Below are 19277 nucleotides of genomic sequence, written 5' to 3'. Positions count from 1 at the left end.
AAAAAAATATATATAAATAAATATTGGTAATAATTTATGCATTGATTTTATATTACTCCCTGTTTACAATGACTGCTATTCTGATCACCTTTTGGGTCACTTGACATTAATAAAAGAATACTGAAAAGTTTATGAGGCCTGATCAATTTAAAATAACTCTAAGCAAGATATTTGCTCAACAACATAGCCACTTTACCTTGAAGTATATTGAAAAAAAAACATCTGCAAAAAGTGGGCATGAAACAATAAAAACCCTCAAATGTACAGAATGATGAAAGAATTAAATCACAACTGGAAACTTAACACTGATATTTTAGTCTTTACAAAAACTAGCCATTAATGACAGTTGATTTTCTTCCACCTCCCTTAAAAAAGCTGCTTTGTTATTCAGTTCATTACAAGAACTATTTCTGAATCAAAAAATACGTATACCGGTAGTTCACTAGTTAAACTTTCTGAACTATGTTCATGGCTAAAGAAAAAATAAAAATAAAAAATAAAAATAAAAATCACAATCATGTGTGCTGATCATTTTCAATTCTTATTGCTCACATAAGCTGCTTCATTTTGGTTGAAATCTCAAAATACCTGCTATCATTCACATTTTCCTGCTTTCAAAGTCAAAAAGTAAAATCACTCTGAACATGTTACAGAAAATGTATCAATTTTAATTGTGTTTGCTTTTTTCAGCCACCTTTAAAGCACTTCCAGGATGGTGTTTATCTTTAATAAAATTCTCAATTAAAAAAAAAATATATCAGCAGCTGACATAACATCTGACTCATGTAAAGTAAAGTTAACATCTTTGCCATTATTTTAGGGGTTTACTTGAGACATGAGAGAAAAGTCATAGCATACAGAAAGCATAGAGCTGCTGCTTCGGTCTTCTCCTCTTCATTGCTGTAGTGGAAAGCCCACCCATCCAAAAACAATAAAATCTATTAGTTTAGGCCGTTATGGGATTGTTATGTATATAGTGGAGGAACAGACATTGTCACAATCACATCCCCAAAAAGACACACAACAGCCACAGAGCTGTCACAATGAAAATGCTGTGAAGCACTTTTCTGCATGAAGCATAAAACGTTTCCCTCTGAAGGAGTTAATCTTCACGCTGTCTTGAATGGAGCTCAGTTAAACAATGCCAGGAAGAGCTGAACTGAGTTCAACTTCATCATGTTCGAAAAAGCCTCATTAAGTTCCAAGTCCTCAAATAAATGAGCTTCCTTTATGAACGAGCGCATTTGAATGTGCAACACCGTGGAATGTGTAATGGGACAAAAAAAAGTGTCAGAAGTGTTAAGTGCTTTATGCTGGCAACTTTTACTGTGTTTTATATGTATGGGAGCCATATCGGATTGTAACGAAAACACAAGCTTATCCAGCTGGAATTCCATTTTGTTTTATTTCTAACTGACCTGGAAAATCTGACTTCCAATTACAAGTAGAATGCATCTCATTATTCAAGACCAATGATGGTGTTCTTTAAGGAGAGGCAACACCAAGATGTACTGGTGTTGAAACTAAACCTTATTCTTAGTTTGAATCAGAAATCTGACGCTGTGGTTTGTAGCCTGACCTAATTTACAGCACATTCTTAAATTCATCTTTATTTGGCCAGTTGCAGAAGCTAATTTCTAACCCTAACGTGACCCAATAGCAGGTTACACCCATCCTGCAGGACTTGGTAAATAACACATAAACTGTCAATCAGCTTTTGCTTCACTCTCTGTGGGCTTCAACAAAATCTCGCAGTTATGATGAACTTTGAGATGCAATTAAAGCCTTCGAAAACATGTAAAAGATCTGTTTACAAAAAAAAAGTATGCATATTCATCTGAGAACTCATGAATGTCCTAAAGAGTACTTAGAAACTTCTTCTAAAGTGTATTCTGTGACATCCTGACGTTTTTTTTTTTTCTTTTCATCTTCTTCTCTTTGCCACGTCTCAAGTTTGGAAAACTGAAGCAACACTTCTGAATCTGTGCACTTCATAAAAGATTAGATTTTTTTTTGTACTTTCTACTCTAGCTTTTTCCAAATGAAATTCACCGCATTTGAATTCCACAGGCTTGAAGAAATTATGAATTAATCATAAACAAACACAATAAACAGACTGATTCCCTTCAATTTAAAATCCTGCACATCATCGCATCCCCTCTGCCTTTGGTCTTTGAGCTGAGTGTGAGAGACATGTCACCTTGTAAGACATAACTGAATGCCTTCCCTTGAAGCAGCGAAACAGAGAGAGCAGGAAGATAACACAGCCAGGCAGCACTAACCGATCAGAGCACTCCTGCAGAGATATGACCCACATAGCCCAGCGCTCATTTAATCAGGCTGCTTCTGGCGGAGGAAAGAGCGAGCAGGAGGGAGGTGTGAATGTTAGGTGGCTTCACTTGGTTTCAAAGAAAAAATATCTTTATAGAAACTTCATTTTCTACTTCCTTCCTTCCATCTAATTTTTTTTTTTTTTTACCGTATTTTTTGTTCCTTACTAGTTCTCATTTTCCTAACTCCTGTTGCATTGTTATGTTCTTCAACTTTCCTCTGCATAAACTGAATCGGTGATCAAAGCAAATGAAAGATGGCAAAATTCCAGATACTGTCCAAGTGAGTGATGGTGTAGCTAGAAGTAAAAGGTGGGATGGATGGAGGTTTTTTGTTTGTTTGTTTTAATGCAGGGATGAAAACATATTTTCATTTTATTTAAACCAGTTTTGTAGAAATTCAGTTAGACGGTATAGAAATTCAAACCGGACATTTACACATGTTGTAATGAAAGGCGCAAAAAATTCTGTGTCTGACATAAAATTAGCCTAAACCTTTACTGATTTATGTCCGTTAGGATTTCCGCGACTATTTCTGTTTCATAAAATAGATGAACCTCCACGTCCCACTCCTCTATTGCTAAGGCAAGACGCCATAGAGATGCTTCCTTGTGTGACACCATGTAAAACACCATGCAAGACATCAGGAAACAAAATTGTGTACCTCCATATGTCTGTTTCATCCCTAGATGTAACTTCCACACGCCTACAGGTGTCAATCTGTTTAATCAATTATACAAAAGTATAATTACCACGGGAATGTCTAGCCATCACAGCATCCGTGAAGGAGACGAGTCTGGGGGCTGAGAGATAAGTGTGTTTTGGTGTAAAATGCTTGAATCAACCCTGGAGCAACGAAAAACACCTGGTGAACAAGCTAGCTCAATCGTCACTAGCCAAAGTGAAAATGTTCCATCCTTGAAATGTACTGAAAGGCCGCTCAACAAAGAAGGAGCTATTACTCCGAATGCAAAATATGTACCATGATGCAAGAGGGACTGGTGTGTTTTGCAATCATAAGGAGTATAGAAATATTTAATAAACATCTCAAGGTATCGCCTAGATTAGCTTTAAGTTTCTTGGTTTTTCATATGTATTCATGTCCTTTTCATGGTGTCTGTGTATGGAGAAGGCCCAAAGTGGAAGTGGAATCCAGGGGGTGAACAATGAAATAGTCTTAATTAAAGAAATCCAGAAACAATTTACAAAAATGTGGGATGAATACACAGAGAACTACAGAAACCAGGTGACATGAAGCGAACAAGAGAAACCAGCAAGGAGTGAGAGACAGAGAGAGGTGGTGGAGTACTGGTGGAACAATGGACCGGGACTGATTGCTAATTGAGTGCAGCTGTGTGGGGAGAGCAGAAGCAGGCTGAGGAAGAGAGAGAGAAATGACACAGAAACAAATTTAAGTAAGAGTAACCAAACACAAGAAATTAAATAACATGGTCTCACCAAAATAACTAAAATGAGCGTGGTCACATCAATGCGTTGCTTGCCAACTGCCATAAAAAATTGAAGAAGGACTAAAATGAGAATGATCTGGTCAGAGAATAAGTAAGGACAACAGACAACAAATAAACCAAACTAAAGACCCAGAAAAACACTAAACAACCCAAGATCCTAACATTTTCAGATCTTGGTGACAGAGTTCAGTTATAGTTCTTTGTATAACTTAGTTCTTAAAAAAATATTTTATTTTGCTTATTTCCCTGTTGTTTAGTTCAGGATCAGATTATGTTGTTATCTCCAGCATGTAGTAGTAGTTTTTCCCTGCTCTTTGATTTTTGTCCGTTTTTGGTTTTGTGTATTTTGCTAAGTTAGAGTAATTTTTCAACAACCTGCCTCCTCTCTACACAATCCTGTGACTTAAATGGTTCTTCCAAATGGACGATCACTTTAAACATAGCACAAACAAATAATTTACAAAGTGACCAAAAGAAAATGTAGATCTCAGTGCAGTAGAACATTTTTTTTGCAGAACTGAAGAGTTGTGTGCGAGTAAGGGTGGCAACAAATGGGCCACAATTCCAGAAAACTATTGTGACATTTGGACATCTGAAGCATTTTGTCGAAATAAAACAGTTTAACCAGCAATTTGACCAAATTCTGCAGAAATGTCCAGCTGTGAGTTTAAAAAAAGGAAACCAAAATCCAAAAAAGTGATTTATTTTTTGTGTAATTTGGAAAATATAAAGGAGGATCTTGGTAACCACCATATAATGACCCAAGATTGGAAATGTTTAGCTTGATTTACTGTCTCACAGTAAGAAAAGAAGGTTATTTGTCTTTTTGCACCATGTGTGTGAGTATCTGGTTTCATTTAGATGTCAAAAGAATACCCATACAATTTTTTACAATTTGCTACAATACAATGAGAGCACTGTTTGTAATTCGCTTAACAAGTTGACAGCAGTGTCAGCAAAAAATGGAAAGTGTATTTTCAGTTAATGTTTAAGTATCATTAAGGAATGTTTTGTTACATAAAACACTCAATGATGCAGAGCCACGAAAGCTTGACGTTAAAAACACATTTTGAATGAACTTTCCCTCAATAATTATCAGACTTAGATAATATGAGTCTATCACTGTTTAACAGTTAAATTAGCTTTGTTTACCCTGTCAGAGAATTTTACTGTTATCTTTGAAAGTATATTTTCCATTTTCTAATTTACCCAAAGATATTACAAAATGTTTTTTTTTAAAGGACAAGACAGCTGAATCTTTTAATCAAGTTTACTCTTCTATTTCCCCTTGTATGTAAACTTTTGATTTTGATGACGTAATACATGCATTTCTGACATATTCTCTCATTACAGTGGCATTTAGCAAATAGAAATAAATGTGGCACTTCAAACTGTTTTAGTACAGGACATGTTTGGTCTGATGTAACAAAAGTGTGTGTTTCTCTTTTCTTCTTTTTTTTTTTGGTGTATGTAAACTTCTGATTTCAAGTGTATGCGTGACCAAACCACTCTTTCCTCAAAAATCCTGGTATGCAGAAAAAAACCTGTTGAGGTTAATGGAAACATGGTTTCTCTGCAAGAAGGATTATGACTCAATCAGAGTCTTAGTATCAAGGGAGAAAGATACTGAAAGCCGAGGGATTAGAAACCAACACTGTTCAAGCCACGGTTACAACAAATTGCTATAGAATTAGTCAGCAGTCAGACCATCAAGGTGACCAGAAGTTTTGTGGTTTAATTTTTTTATTTTTTGTATTTTTTTTTTGTCTGCATACAGTTTCTTACAGCAAAAGAGACAGTTTTTTTTATTTATTTGTTTTTGCTTTATTAAATTAAATAATAAATGACTGCGGTCCAGTGGTGTGTTACCATTTACACCTGCAGGTGACAATCAGGACTAAATATGGCTCTGGAGTTTGAGTGTCATCAGACAGACATTGTCTTAGAAAAAAAGACATTTTGAGAGATTTCTGTAGTGCTGTTACAGCCTTGTGAGTAAAACATTACTATTATCTGTAGAAAAAAATTACTTTCAGGTGCTTCCATTCACTGCCACCATGCAAATATGAAGCAGGTTGGTGTGAAAGTAATTGGGGGAGGAGGGGAAACTGAAATCATGATGCATCTGAGCAGCAAAGCTGGCCAGAATCAGAGACCCGACTCTGTGGCAGACTAGCTCTCCACAGAGTTCTTATAAATATCTTGGCACTTCATTAAAGTTTGCAAGCTAAATGTTTCATAACTTCCTCATCACATAAATTGCTCCCATAAAAGTAAAGTCTTCAAGAACTCGCATAGAAGCAAGAAGCCTCTACTTTTGTCCTGGGTGGCCACCATGCGTCATGCACCAAAGTTCAAATGCTTTTGTACAACTCTGGAAAGCACTTTGTGAATTTATTTCATCATATGTAAATCGTTTATAAATAGATGTCATACAATGCAAATCTGCCGCATGCATATATACCTCTAGGACTGCAAAATGCTTCTAGAATAAGTTGCTTAATCTGATTATGTCTTGCCATGAGGAACGCTCATTTAAGGCACTCAAAAGAATTTGAGATATATAGGCTGTTTATATAAGCTACAAGCTGGGAGAGAGTAGCAATATATTTAAAAAGCACACCGCAAAATACTTACAGCTTTGACTCATGATGGTCATGGAAAAAAAACAAACAAACAAAAAAAAAAAAAAACACTGATGGGTTTCTGTAATGTTTGAAATTAAAATCTAAATAAACGATAAAAGGACCCAAGACACAGAGAAACTCAAAGCTATGTCAGTAATTTATTTGTTGGCAAACAACTTTCACTGTTACAACAAATATTAGTTATGAGATCATTCAACTTGGAACCCATACAAAAAGAATAAATAATTATCAGTAATATTGTAATAATAATCATGATCGTAATAACTTAAAAAGAAACAAACAAACCCCAAAAAAACAAACAAACAAACAAACCCAGTGCCGCATTAAATCCGTTCTTCCCTGAAGCCAGCCTCCTTCCCTCTGAGCTTGTTTAGCCTTCTTTATAAACCAATAAACAGATAAATAAATAATTTCTTTTCTGGGGCAGAAATGAAGGGGGTTTGTGGGATTCATGTGCAAGCTACACTTCATACACATACGATTTCCCCTCCCCCTTTTTAATTAGTAAACATCGGCTTTCTGGGACTTTGGAAGGAGCCGTCGTGTGCATGGTCCAGTTGGAATCGTGGCACCTCACCTGTACTTTTACGGTAGCTCAGACAACGGCAGCTTTTATCCATTTTAAAGCAGGGCAACAATGTATGTCGGTTAAAAAAAACTTGGCAATAGAAATGACATATTTCATAAAGCATCCTAGTGTTACTATCGCGGTCTGTTAGGTCCATCTTTGTACTTCTAATCCGAGCTCCTCCACCCAGCAACGCAGCTCCCCTAAAAGGTACCTCCTCCTCCTTTATCACTTCATTGTCTCCATCCAGTTTTACATCTACACAGTGGTAAAGCATACAGTAAAAATTGATTTGCAAAAAATGTGACAGTGCCGTTGCTATAAAAAAAAACAAAAAAAAAAAAACAAAAACAGAATGTCATGTGCGTAGGGTAAATGCATATTAATTGAGGAGTGCTTTGTCGTATTTACGAAAGAATGACACGAAAAGATTGTTCCTTGCTCCTTCTGAGGTCAGTCCGTGACCAGAATATATTTCATTGTGACACTTAGGAACAGTCCCAGAGACACAAAGTTTGCAACGTAAAATCCAAAAATAAAAGACTTGCAACATTTGTATCTTTTATTTTATTCTGTACAATACATAAACAGCTTCTGGTTTCTCACAATCCTTCTGATGATGAAAAACCTTTACAGAAGAGCGAAGAATCGATGAAACCCTATATCCACCCCCCCAACTCCCCCCCTTTGTTCATTCATTTGTAATATTATAATCCGTCTTTGTTTTCTGTAGCCACTACAGCTCGCAGGAATGTTACACCAGCCCGTACGCAACTCCAGTTTTAGCAGATTTGAACAGGAAGAGAGAGTTTGGAACGTTGTGATATGGGCGCAGCTGGACTGCCAGAATGATATGGGTTTTGTCGTGGACGATCATTAGTGAGGGCATATATAATACATCCTTCACTTGACTGGCAGGATCGTGACGCCTCTTTGGGGAAAGTTTATCAGTGAAGGTCCTGCTCTACCCTCTCGGAATAAGAGTTTTGACAGAGAGACAGACACACAGACAGACACGCAGCTCCAATATAACCAGGGCTCGTGCCAACGTAGAGGTGTCAGTGGAAACTATTTGCTAGGATCTGCTAGAGGTCCATACCGGGGGTGGGGGGATCTTGCGGGGCTACAATCAGTCCAAGTTTCCAAATTAAAGTCACAGATACATAATTGCAGAACCTACCCCCTCCCCGTTCCGGGTTGAACTTTCCATTCCTGCTCGATGCTCGCAGATTGTCTTTGGGACTCACCCTTTTCAGTTCGCACCATTTATGGCAACACGTTTTCTCATTTGACCAGTTTTTTTTTTTTTTTTTGACCAGTGATTCCTCAGCCATATTGTCAGAAACAATTGTCGTGTCACACAGTGTATGAATCCAGGGTTAGGTCGGCTCCGTCTGTCAGTCGGCAACACAGAATGATATCACTTGAACTTTGAAAGAGTCAAACTGGGTTTAGGAGGGATAAAGGACTCAGCTGGCTCTATAGACTGGTGACCAGATGAGAAGGGTCCACTGGCGGCTCCTCTGGAGACGAATCGGACTCCTCCTTGCTCCCGGACACCATATACCCGTCGCTTCCCCCGCGGCCCATGTGGTAGTAGTTCTGCAGCTCGTGAAGGTGATTCCTGGAGCCTAAGTTGGGCATGCTCTTATAGTAAACGTCATCCAGCTCTGGAGCCGTGGCACTCTTACAGGGCTGGAGCTCCCCAGAGCTGTCCTCCTCTCCATCCGTCAGCCCGTTCATCTGCCCGTCGGGGAGGTCCGTCAAAACCGGCATGCTCGTGTAGAGCGAGTCTCTGTGGTTCGGCGAATGCGTGTGCTCGTCGGTGTGCTCATTGGTCAGCAGGGGGAAGAAGCTCTCGCTGGGCTCCTGGGCAATGCGCCGCTGCCGGGAGAAGCTGTGAGGAGGAGGCGGAGGGGGCGGGTGGCTGTCTGGTGGGGGGGGCCGCGGCGGCAGGAGGGGCGCGTTGGACTCCTCTCGGATGATCTCCAAACCCAGGTTCTCCTCGTGCGGGAAGGCGGCGGGGTTGTCCAGCACTATTGGACTGTTGTCCTCTTTACTGCTGCCCACACAGCCACTCACTCCACTGCTGGAGCTGCTGCTTCCCCCGGCCATGCTCCCTGAAAGAGCAGGAAGAAAAATACACTTTTAAGATCTACTGAAAGTCAGCCTGTTATAGAAAGATATAATGAAATGTTAAGAGATGGCTCAATAATTTCCACTTTGATATAAATATCTTTTTGACTTACAGCCACATATTTCTGCAATGTAATCTCCTCCGTTATAGTGTGTGTGTACATTTCTGTTTGAACAGTTGGCATTGAATTTATTTTAATATTTTTGTAAAAAATTGCAACAGGTTGCATAATATCCTTTCTTTTTCCACTCGGCTAGTCCCCTGATTACACATAGCTGGTTTTCAGTGAAACCGCAGGATTTAAATTAAAAAAAGCAAATAAATTAATAAAAAAAAATCATACATTGTGATTTCCAGATTTTTTTAGATTATGTCTCTCACAGTGGACATGCACCTAAGATGAAAACTTCAGACCCCCTCCATTATTTCTAAGTGAGAGAAGCTGCAAAATTGCAAAAAAAAAAAAAAAAAAATCAAATACTTATTTTCCTCGCTGTAACTATCATTTTGCAATTATTTCAGTTGCTAGGTACAACACATCAAAGTTAATGCTTGATGTGTTGAATAAAATGAAGGGTGCTTAGAGCTGTGCAATGTTTAAATATCTAAAAACAGTTTTAAACAAATCTTACCAATAAATGAAGGAGATTCATACATGGTGAAGACAGAGAAACTGAAGCTGCTCCGAACTACAGCTAATTTTGAAATATTCCATTAGCCTGTAACTGAAAGTGGGGTTTGTAGTTTTCTACATTTGTGTTTTTGAATAACGTTTGGGCAGGAGAAAGATTCTATAAATGTTGTGTTGCTGGGTTTCAGAAGCTTCTGGGCTCTGAGGAGAGCAAAACCTAAAACAGTGGGTCCCTCACAACTGCAAAAAAAAAAAAAATAAATAAAAAAAAAATGAAACCACAGTTACCTCCGTTGGCCATATTGCTGTTGACCAGCTTGTTCATCAGGTTGTGACTGCGCTCAGTGGTGGCTCTCTCGTGGTTGTTGAGATAAGGGGGGATGTAGTTGGACGTCAGCTCCTTGAGGATCTTCTTCTCCAAGGTCGTCTCCTTGTGGTTGCTGTGGGTGCCGTAGCCGCCGCTTCGATCCAGGATCTGAACGCAGTCGCTCAAGTACTCGCTGCTGGCCATGCTGAAGTTGTTGGGATGGTTACCGTTAAGAGGGAGCGTATCCATGACACTCGCGTCTCTGGCATTGTTCAGGATGCCCTCTGAGGAGCAAAGAATAAAAAATAAAAAATAAAAAAAAAGACGTGTTAGAATTTATAAATAAAATGACAAAAGAGCCCCGATCGCTTGAATGCTTCAAGTATTCATGTATTCATGTCTGAGAAGCTTCACAAGTCATTTTAGCAGTTAAAGTGAGCTCTTCGTGTAAAACAAGTAAAAAAGTCAGAGCTTTACTGCAATATCCAAAAATGTTTTCATTGTATATTTAATGGGGGGAAAAAATGCTAAATATACTTCAGATGCAATGCATCTCAGTAACAACGCTGAAATAAATGTCTCCATTAAATGCATATTTTAAACTAATTGTATTTTCAAAGGTAAATAGGGTTCCTGTAGATTTCTATGAAAATAATCCAAATGACCAATGAGTGTGAAAAGATGTAATGAGTGTTTTGAAAAAAAAAAAACCTTGTGAAGAATTATGTACATAATGTTTTTCTTAAGACAGCTCTAAAAGCATCAAAAGGGAATAAACAAAGTTACTGCTTAAGAGTTCAGCAGTAGTTCATAACGTACTTGTGTCCCGGTAAGGTGCTAATGGACGGCATGAGGGGGAAGAGAGGAAAGAAACAAATGTGTGAGTCAATTTAACAAGAGCAATAGTTCAAAATGAGATGTTTGTTTGATTGTCAATTCTGTAGTATTCCCTAATATTTGACTGGCTGCTTTCAAAAAGGTTAACCTTTGTTCACACAGATAAAAACATTAAAACAAACAAACAAACAAAAAAACATCACAAAAGTGACAGTTAAAACTGAAACAATTGCATAAATGTACATGAGCCTGACACAAAGCATGCAAAGCAAAAAGCTGCAATAACAAAACATGCACACAAAAATCGAGGATACATCACGGAATATAAAGTGATATTTCTTCTTTTTTTTATCTTCCATTAAGTTATAATTGAGTTCTGTGTCTCTTATCTGCAGAGGATAAAGGTCAGAGTCATCTTAGTTTTGAGCCTCAGAGTTAAAGCTAATTGCTTATTAAAGCAGGGCCAATTCAAGAGTGAATATATTACTATCCAGAACAATGAACACCCAGAACTCATCCTGTGGTTTTGAGACACGTTTTTACTCATTACGTTTGCATGAGAGGTGTTGATGTTGCTACTATTGTTTTAAACAAAGTACATCTTTCTTGCTTTTTTCAGGGTCCATAAAGTTCCAACAGCAGGACAAATACAAAACATTAGATTATAGCAGGAAGTGCTTCTTGCACTGTCAGGAGTTGTTTGGTCTCTGACTACATTAAAAAGCTATGTAAATCAATCTGGCTCTACGTGACAGTAATTACCATCTAAAACTAATTTCCGCTACTGTCACCAGGGGTGGCAGCAACAGCCATAATGCATTCTGCCAGAGCTGCCAGTGCGTCTTTTACGTCACTGTGGGGGGAATTTTGGCCAACTCTTCTTTTCTGGAATCGTTTTTCATTCAGTCGCATTGGAGAAATTTAAAACATGGTTGATAGAGATCATGTCGCTGACATTAAAAATATAAAGAAAACTTTGTGTTTCAAGATGCTGACGACCAGAACTGGTATCTTTCTTCATGATGAATGACAAACTCTGACTTTGTTCTGCTCTGTTTTTTTTGTTTTTTTTGCAGGATCTCTTGTGTGAGTCGTTGATACGCTCTTGAAGTAGGTTTGGGTGCCCGGCCACTCGGTGAAGAGTTTTCCACGCTTGTGCTTTTTTCAGTAGAAAAATCTGGCTGTTGCTATGGTTCACTGGAGTGCTAAAGACTTAGAAATCTCTTTGTAATCCGTTCCAGACAGATGGATGTTGACCTTGTTTTTTATTTTTTTATGGTGGTAAGAGACAGGGCATTAAGACCATGCTTTAATGCCTTGAAGGATGTTTATTTTATTTTTTTTTTTATTTCACATAAATTCTTTTAAGCGCATAAATTATTATCTTTTATTTGTTTTTATTTTGCATTCCTACTACTTTGAACATCATTTTAAAGATGCAGCTCGGACAAAAATGTCTCATAATTTGTGGTGTTGTGATCTTAGCCTACTTTATATTCTGAGATTGTTTTTATTTGTGTTTGAAAAAAAAAATCATTTAATAAGGGAGGAAACTGCATTTTCACAAAGAGCCAGATTGATTTAGATAACTCTGTCCACCTGAAAAAAAACGTATCATCTTTTGGAAACTGCTTCCTGTGTTTCTTTGTTATTTTCGTCTGATATTGAAATATGTTTGAAGATCTGAAACATTTAGATGCAACAAAAAAGTATGTCCTGGGCAAAACTTTCTAACAGTACTGTAGTTTGGCTGAGAGAAAGAAAATGATAAACAACCATCTAAAAAAAAAAAAAAAAAGCATACAATTCAGAAAATGTTTTACTTGGGGAGGATTTGCTCTTGAACCTTCTCATTTACAGCCAACTGGACGCATTTCCAATTATTCTACTTCGTACAATCAATCTTAGTGTCCCTGTTTAAGACCTCTAGCAGCTTCTAAAAGATAATGTCAGTCTGCAACTACATTGGTGAAGTCACACAATCACAATTACACAGCATACATGCAAGTAAGTTACAGTGCCATTCTTCAGCTCACATCAGAACCATAAGTCAGGTACTTAAACGCTTTTAAATGAGATAGCCATGCAGGAAAAAAAAAAAATAGGTATAAAAAACTGTAACAGAACTTTTAAAAGTTGAACATTCATAATAGGAACATTAGGCACACCTTGGGTGTTGTACATGCCCACGGCTGGGTTGTTATAGACTGCCGAGTCCCCCAGGAGAGTGTTATAAGGATTGTTAGTACCATGGGGACGAAGGAGAGCATTAGTTATAAGATGATTAGCCATGGCTCCTGGTACAGGCAGATAGAGAAAGAGAGAGGAAGAGCAACAGCCAAGGCAAGAGAAAAAGGAGGAGAGAGGAAAAGCAACAGCCAAGTCAAGAGAGAAAAAAAAAAGAGAGAGAGAAAAGCAGTCGAGTAAAAAAAAACGAAGCAGAGTGGAAGACAGAGGTTAAAGGACAGAGCGTGTAGCCGTTGCAGAGTGGAAGTGAGCAAGAGGAGGAGGAGGGAAAAAAGAAGGGAAAAGTGAGATGGAGAGCGAGTGTGTGTTTGGAAGAAAGAGGGAGAGAAGAGGACACGTGAATCAAACGAGCAAACACTGTTTAGGGAGAAAGCCGAGAAAAAGCTTGACAAGTCATTCTTGCAGCCGATGCGTACAGGCTGAGTGAGGAGAGGGGATGGGAGACAGAGAGACAACGAGAGCGTGGCAGAGCTCAGAGCAGGCTGTGCTGCAGTTCAACACGCTTCAGCAGAGACGCATAAATACACCATAGCTAATGGACAAAAGGGTCACAAAAAATGTGCTTTTTTTTTTTTTTTTCCCCTCTGCTGCGGGACAAATCATGTATACATTAAGACACTGCATTTCTAAAAAATAACACAGAATACAAATGATCTGGACAGGCCGAATCAATTTCTTTTCATACTGAACAACAACTGGCTCGCAAGCTCAGCCCGTAAGTGAGTGTTTGTCTTACGGCTAACAGAGACACTAAAACATCTAAATGATTTTTATATAAATCTCTGGCATGACAGAAGAATATTTATCTCACCAGTGTTTGCATTAGTGAGTGCTGAGGTTGTTTGTATTTAATCTGCTGCAAGCATCACAGAGATTTTAATATTCTTGTTCCTCAGCTTGTGTTTTTTAAGATCTCCGACTGCTGAAGGTGGAGGTTGGTTGGGTTTTTGCTGCGACTGAATGCAGGATCAAATAAATTTCAACTGTTTTATCTTAAGTATAGCATATACTATATCATAGCTAACTTTAACCCATAGGGCTACTCTGCTTTGATCAATATTTCATTGGAACAAAACATTTTTTGGGGCATGGTAGAGCTTTAAAAACCCTCTCTTTTACCTAACTTTTTTCAAACAGCTTATTTTGTCAATATAATACAATAATATTTTTACCCCTATGGTAATATAGAATTTTTGTGCGTAATGGTAATGAGTAAATCCTGATCTAGAAACAGAGGGAAAAACTTAAAACGATGCTTAACGTAGGGATGTCCCAACGGAAAATTCCCTGCTTCAATATTTCAATTAAACTAAAGATAAAAGTAAAGTAACATGACCAACAACATTCAAGAAGTTCAATTCTCTGTGTCAAAAAGGACATCAAATCCTACTGACTTGTAGATTTTTTTTGTACTGGGGGAATCAAAATGATCCTGGCCTGAAAATGGCAGAAAGGCTCAAAGGAGTGCAGCAAAGATTTCTCTGTTTTACTTTATAACGGCTTAAATATCTGTCTGTTACGGAACATGCTGGATTTGACGTTTGGAGGGTTGTATCAAGTCAGTGAACAAGCTAAATTATCCCTATAATGTACCCTATAAATTAGCTCTGTATGCATTTCCTGGAGAAATGAACCATGTAGAAAATCATCCATACAGCCTGGACTCACAGCTGTCACAGATGACGGGTTCAAAAACGGTTACAAAGAATTTCCTAGTCTGAAAAAACTTGATTCAGACTATTTCAAGACAGTTCATGGAAGAGACTTCGAGTGACTTAAACAACGCAGGCGAGATACAAAAAAAAAAGAAGATTTTTTTCCCTTTCTGCTGTCTCTTTCTATACAATAATCTATGTGGCGTGCGGTCGCACATTATTTGTCAATTTACACGTTACCTCGGTGACGCAGTTATCTTTGCTTGGATTTATGCTGTCTTCATCCGCAACCGCTGCCATTACTCAAACATATTGGATTGGAAAAATTCACACATCTCCAGGGAATAATCACGATGTTATTAAGAACTACTTCTTTCTTTCGGTAATACTGTTGTCTGAATGTTATCAGATGAAGCGAGTATCCAAATGTAACAACTAAAAAGAGTTCTCGCGTCATGCAGCCGCAAATTTCGACGGACTGAAATAATTGAAAGTGATTCCACCTTCGCTCATTGTGTCACCCTTTCTAGTCATTTGGAAATGTTCTGGCTGAGCAGCTCCGTCCACCGCACTTTAAAAGAGTGAGAGCAGAAAGGAGGTGTGAGTTTCCTAAGCCCAGCCTCACTAAGTGCGTGATAATTCAAGTGCTGACACGCACCGTGCCTGCTTTAGTATCCATCTGTCATGCTAACAGCTTATTAGTGGCCTGAAGAAAGCGAGGGCCACCCCTCAACTTGGAGACTAACAAATGGCAGAGTGTGTTTCCAGTGAGTGTGTGCGTGTCAGACTGTCTGGTCATTTAGGTGTCTACGGCCTCATTACACTAGCCCTAAGCTGGTTGTGCTTATGGATTTTGCTACTATGGTCCATTATAGTGTCCTAGGCTGGAGTGAAGGAAACAGACAGCTCTGAAAATGTCAGTGATACTTTCAGCTGCATGAGCTAAACCTTTGTGGAAAAGCTTTCTAATTATACTACTCCTAATTGAATACAATCAGCTTATCTAAATAACTAGATTTACCTAAGTGTACTGTAATTATTCATTTGCATATTGCTGTGTAAACTACATAATAATGTCTTTAAAACGCTGAACGTTTCACAGACCAACACAGAGTAATGTAAATACATTTTTCTTTCACAAATGAAACTTTCTTGCAAATAAAAATAAGAAAAAAATGGAGGTAAACATTTGTTTTCTATCCTCCAACACTCCCAATACCCCACAAAATAAAATCTAGTGCAAGGGTTTATCCACAAATCAATTCCCATCATCAAAAAAGGAAAGTGCGCGGCACAACTGCAACTCTACCAACGCATGAATGTAACTTCGATTAGATTAGCATAAATATGCATTAGAACAAAAAGTCCAGTACCTAAATGCGAATTAGAATTTGTGGCAAGACATCAAAATTGATGTTCAGGGCACTCATAGTGCAATCTGAGGTGACAAATACACAGGGAGAAGGTAGAGGAACACCCCAACAGACCTGCAGCTATAATTGCACCCCTTTAAAGGGTTGGCTCAGAGCAGATGAAAACAAATGTATGCTCCTTTTGTGAGTTTTTACCCACCCTTCTCCTTCCCATATATATATATATATATATATATATATATATATATATATATATATATATATATATATATATATATATTTATTTTTTTTCCCTGTACTTCATAATTATACATTACTTTGTGTTGGTCTATCACATTAATTCAGAAATTAAGACTTCTGTAGGGCACTGAACATTTAATTTAGTTATCAAGAGACAACCAATAGCAAGAAACACACACAAACTTTTTTTTTTCAATATTGCTTTACCGCACATCGTCCTTTTCGATGCAGATACCCCCTCCCCCCCAACTCCCTGCAGTACTAGCTTGCCACTCTAAAGGGTTGCAAATTGGCTGGTGTTCTATTTTTGACAGGAGGCTGCCCCTTTTTCTTTTCTTCCTGCAAACCACCCACAGAAGCTGCATTAAAAACAGGAAGTGATATTTACACCTTATTCTCTTCATCATCTTCGCTTCAAGAATACAATAATCAGAAGTTTGGACTCCCACCACTTTGCTAAATGACAGCTTATGCAGCCTCCAACCCCCCTGCTATTAGTAAAGTAGATGTAGTGACAGTGATGTGGAAGCAAATGGTAGGTATCCCGTGGTTACCTCTGTTGAGCGTGGCGGAGCTGTTGATGTCTCCAGTGATGAAGGAGGACTCCTGTTTCCTCACAGTGTCGTTCCACATCCGTCTGATGCGACTCTACACGTGGGAGAAACGAAGGGAGAGAGAAAGTGTTGGGGGACCGGGGTGAGGGCGGCGGGGCACGGGGGCAAAGGCAAGAGCGAAAAAACAGAAAGCAATTGTGACAGAGGGAGGGAGGGAGCGAGTGAGGGGGACGGGGCCGAGTGAAGGGAGGAAAGAAAGGATGACAGAAAGGGGAAGAAATCGGGTGAGAAAAGTGGAATATGATGTGCAAAACAAGGGCAGGAGAGGCAGTAAAGAAAAAAACAAAAAAACAAAAAAAACAAAGCAAGAACCAACAAGAAAGGGACAAAAAGTCATGCATCAGTCTTGTTTTCACTCTGTAAACCTGAATGTCAGCAACAATGTCCATGTTGGGCGGGGTTTGGGTTATCTCACTTTCAAGCCAAAAGAAAATTCCCATTCAAAATCAGCTGTTAGAATGAATTACGTTAAGATGCACAGTGTTTGGCAAAACTATTCACAGATCTTCTGAGATCTCCTGCTTTTATGACTTTACCACAACAAATTTTAAATGTGTTTTGGGATTTTAAATGGCACAAGAACCCAAAGTAAGTGCATAATTGGGATAGTGGAAGGAAAACGCTAAGTAAAAAAAAAAAAAAAAGAAGAAGAACATTTAGAAATAGCAAAAGTATAGTGAATTATTTGAATTTAGGTTCTTGTTGTCTGACAGCCCAAGATAAAAATCCAGTGCAACTAATTGTTAATAAGATCCACATGTGTATAAAGTAACCTCTGCATAAATCCTGTGAAGGCCTTTAAAGCTTTTCTTGCAACATCAGTGAACAAACAGAATAATAAAGACCAAGGAACACAACATTCAAGCCAAACATAACACTGTGGACAATTTAAAGTAGGCCAGGTTATAAAACAATATCTCAAGTTTTGGCTATCTCAGAGGACAGTTTAATCCATCATCAATAAAAGCATGTTGCGCAAATTCACATAAAGTACAAAGACATGGCTGTCCACCTAAACTGCCAGTTCCAAAAGGAAAACAGAAATCAGAGAAGTGGCAAAGAGACCTATGTTAAGTCTGCAGGATCTGCACAGATCCACAGTTCAGGAGGGAAAATCTGCTGCCAGTATTTTTCTCCATACACTTAAAAAAATCTGGCTTTGATTGAAACGTGGCAAGAACACATTGAAAGAACATTGTAAGAATAAATAATACCCTGAACACAACATTCCAACCAAGACACATGGTGGTGGCAGCACCATGTGGCGGGGGAATACTGATGGGAAGGGAAATGACGGTATTCCTGGAGGCAAAGCTGTCGGTCGCCACATAACAGTTTTCAATTCCGGTAGAGCCAACAATCTGGTTGTAAAAAGTGTTAACTTTGGGGAGAAAGAAAAAGAAAAATCTTCCACTTTGCAATTCTCCACTCTTTTGTCCTAGTCTGTCACATAAAATAGCATTAAAATAAACTGAAGTTTGTGTATGAAATGTCATGAGAGGTGAGAAAGTTTAAGCGGTATCAATAGTTTTGCAGAGCTCTGTGCAGTGACATTCTTTTGACGATTTGAAAGTGAAAAACGACAGACCCAAACCCCTCATGGCGCGCTCCCGCCTCACCTGCGAGTCTGCTGTGCTGTAGCGTCCAGGTGTGCAGGCAGGTAAGCTCACCTGTGAGCCTGTGGAGTAGCGGCCTGGGGTCCGTGAGGTGGTGGTCTTACTGGAGGAGGAGATGGACGTCTCCACGCTCTTGCCGCTGCAGCAGTGAGTACGCAGACATTTGCCGTACTCTTTGCGCACCTAAGCACAAATGAATTGGGAATTCAGCAAAGTGAAAAAAATAAAAAATAAAAATAATTAAACTGACTGAAGTATGTAAAATGTTCCTCAATATAATTAAGGGTGAGGTCACCCTTAATTATATTAATAATATATTGAGGAAAATTTTTTTTCTTCTGACAAAGTAGGGTAAAATAAACACTTCTTTTACTCCTACTCCCTGAGTAAACGTTCAACCCATAAAAAGCAGACATTAAAAGATTAAATTCATAAACTTTTCTCTGCTAACGCTAACCCTAAATAAAAAAATTAAAAAATAAAGCCACGTATCCAACCGAAAAGGAGACTTTCCTTGGAGAGCCGTTTGATGCATTTGTACACACAGAGCATCTGCACTTAGATCCCAATCAAGTTAGAACAAATAAAGCCGTAATTGATTTTTA

The 19277-nt window shown here is 38.5% G+C and overlaps 1 protein-coding gene across 12 annotated transcripts in view; it reads right to left on the bottom strand.

The window, feature by feature from the left end:
* Positions 1 to 6565: 6565 nt before the first annotated feature.
* Positions 6566 to 19277, bottom strand: part of adgrl3.1 (adhesion G protein-coupled receptor L3.1) — a 161532-nt gene continuing 148820 nt past the window's right edge. For 3 of the 12 annotated variants that reach the window (XM_016671295.1, XM_007551706.2, XM_007551705.2), the window contains 6 exons: positions 18676 to 18855; positions 16997 to 17090; positions 13096 to 13224; positions 10910 to 10927; positions 10072 to 10374; positions 6566 to 9135 (listed from right to left, as the gene is read on the bottom strand). In XM_016671295.1, coding sequence (XP_016526781.1) covers positions 8495 to 9135; positions 10072 to 10374; positions 10910 to 10927; positions 13096 to 13224; positions 16997 to 17090; positions 18676 to 18855 — 1365 coding nt within the window. In that variant the 3' untranslated portion in view covers positions 6566 to 8494. The remainder of the gene's footprint in view (positions 9136 to 10071; positions 10375 to 10909; positions 10928 to 13095; positions 13225 to 16996; positions 17091 to 18675; positions 18856 to 19277) is intronic. The other 9 variants (XM_016671298.1, XM_007551707.2, XM_007551713.2 and 6 more) reach the window with 7 other exon arrangements.

Source organism: Poecilia formosa, unplaced genomic scaffold (assembly GCF_000485575.1).
Source record: "Poecilia formosa unplaced genomic scaffold, Poecilia_formosa-5.1.2 Scaffold43, whole genome shotgun sequence".
Classification (NCBI taxonomy): Eukaryota; Metazoa; Chordata; class Actinopteri; order Cyprinodontiformes; family Poeciliidae; genus Poecilia; species Poecilia formosa.
The sequence above is the reverse complement of the archived record's forward strand: the minus strand, read 5'-3'. Positions and strand labels throughout refer to the sequence as shown.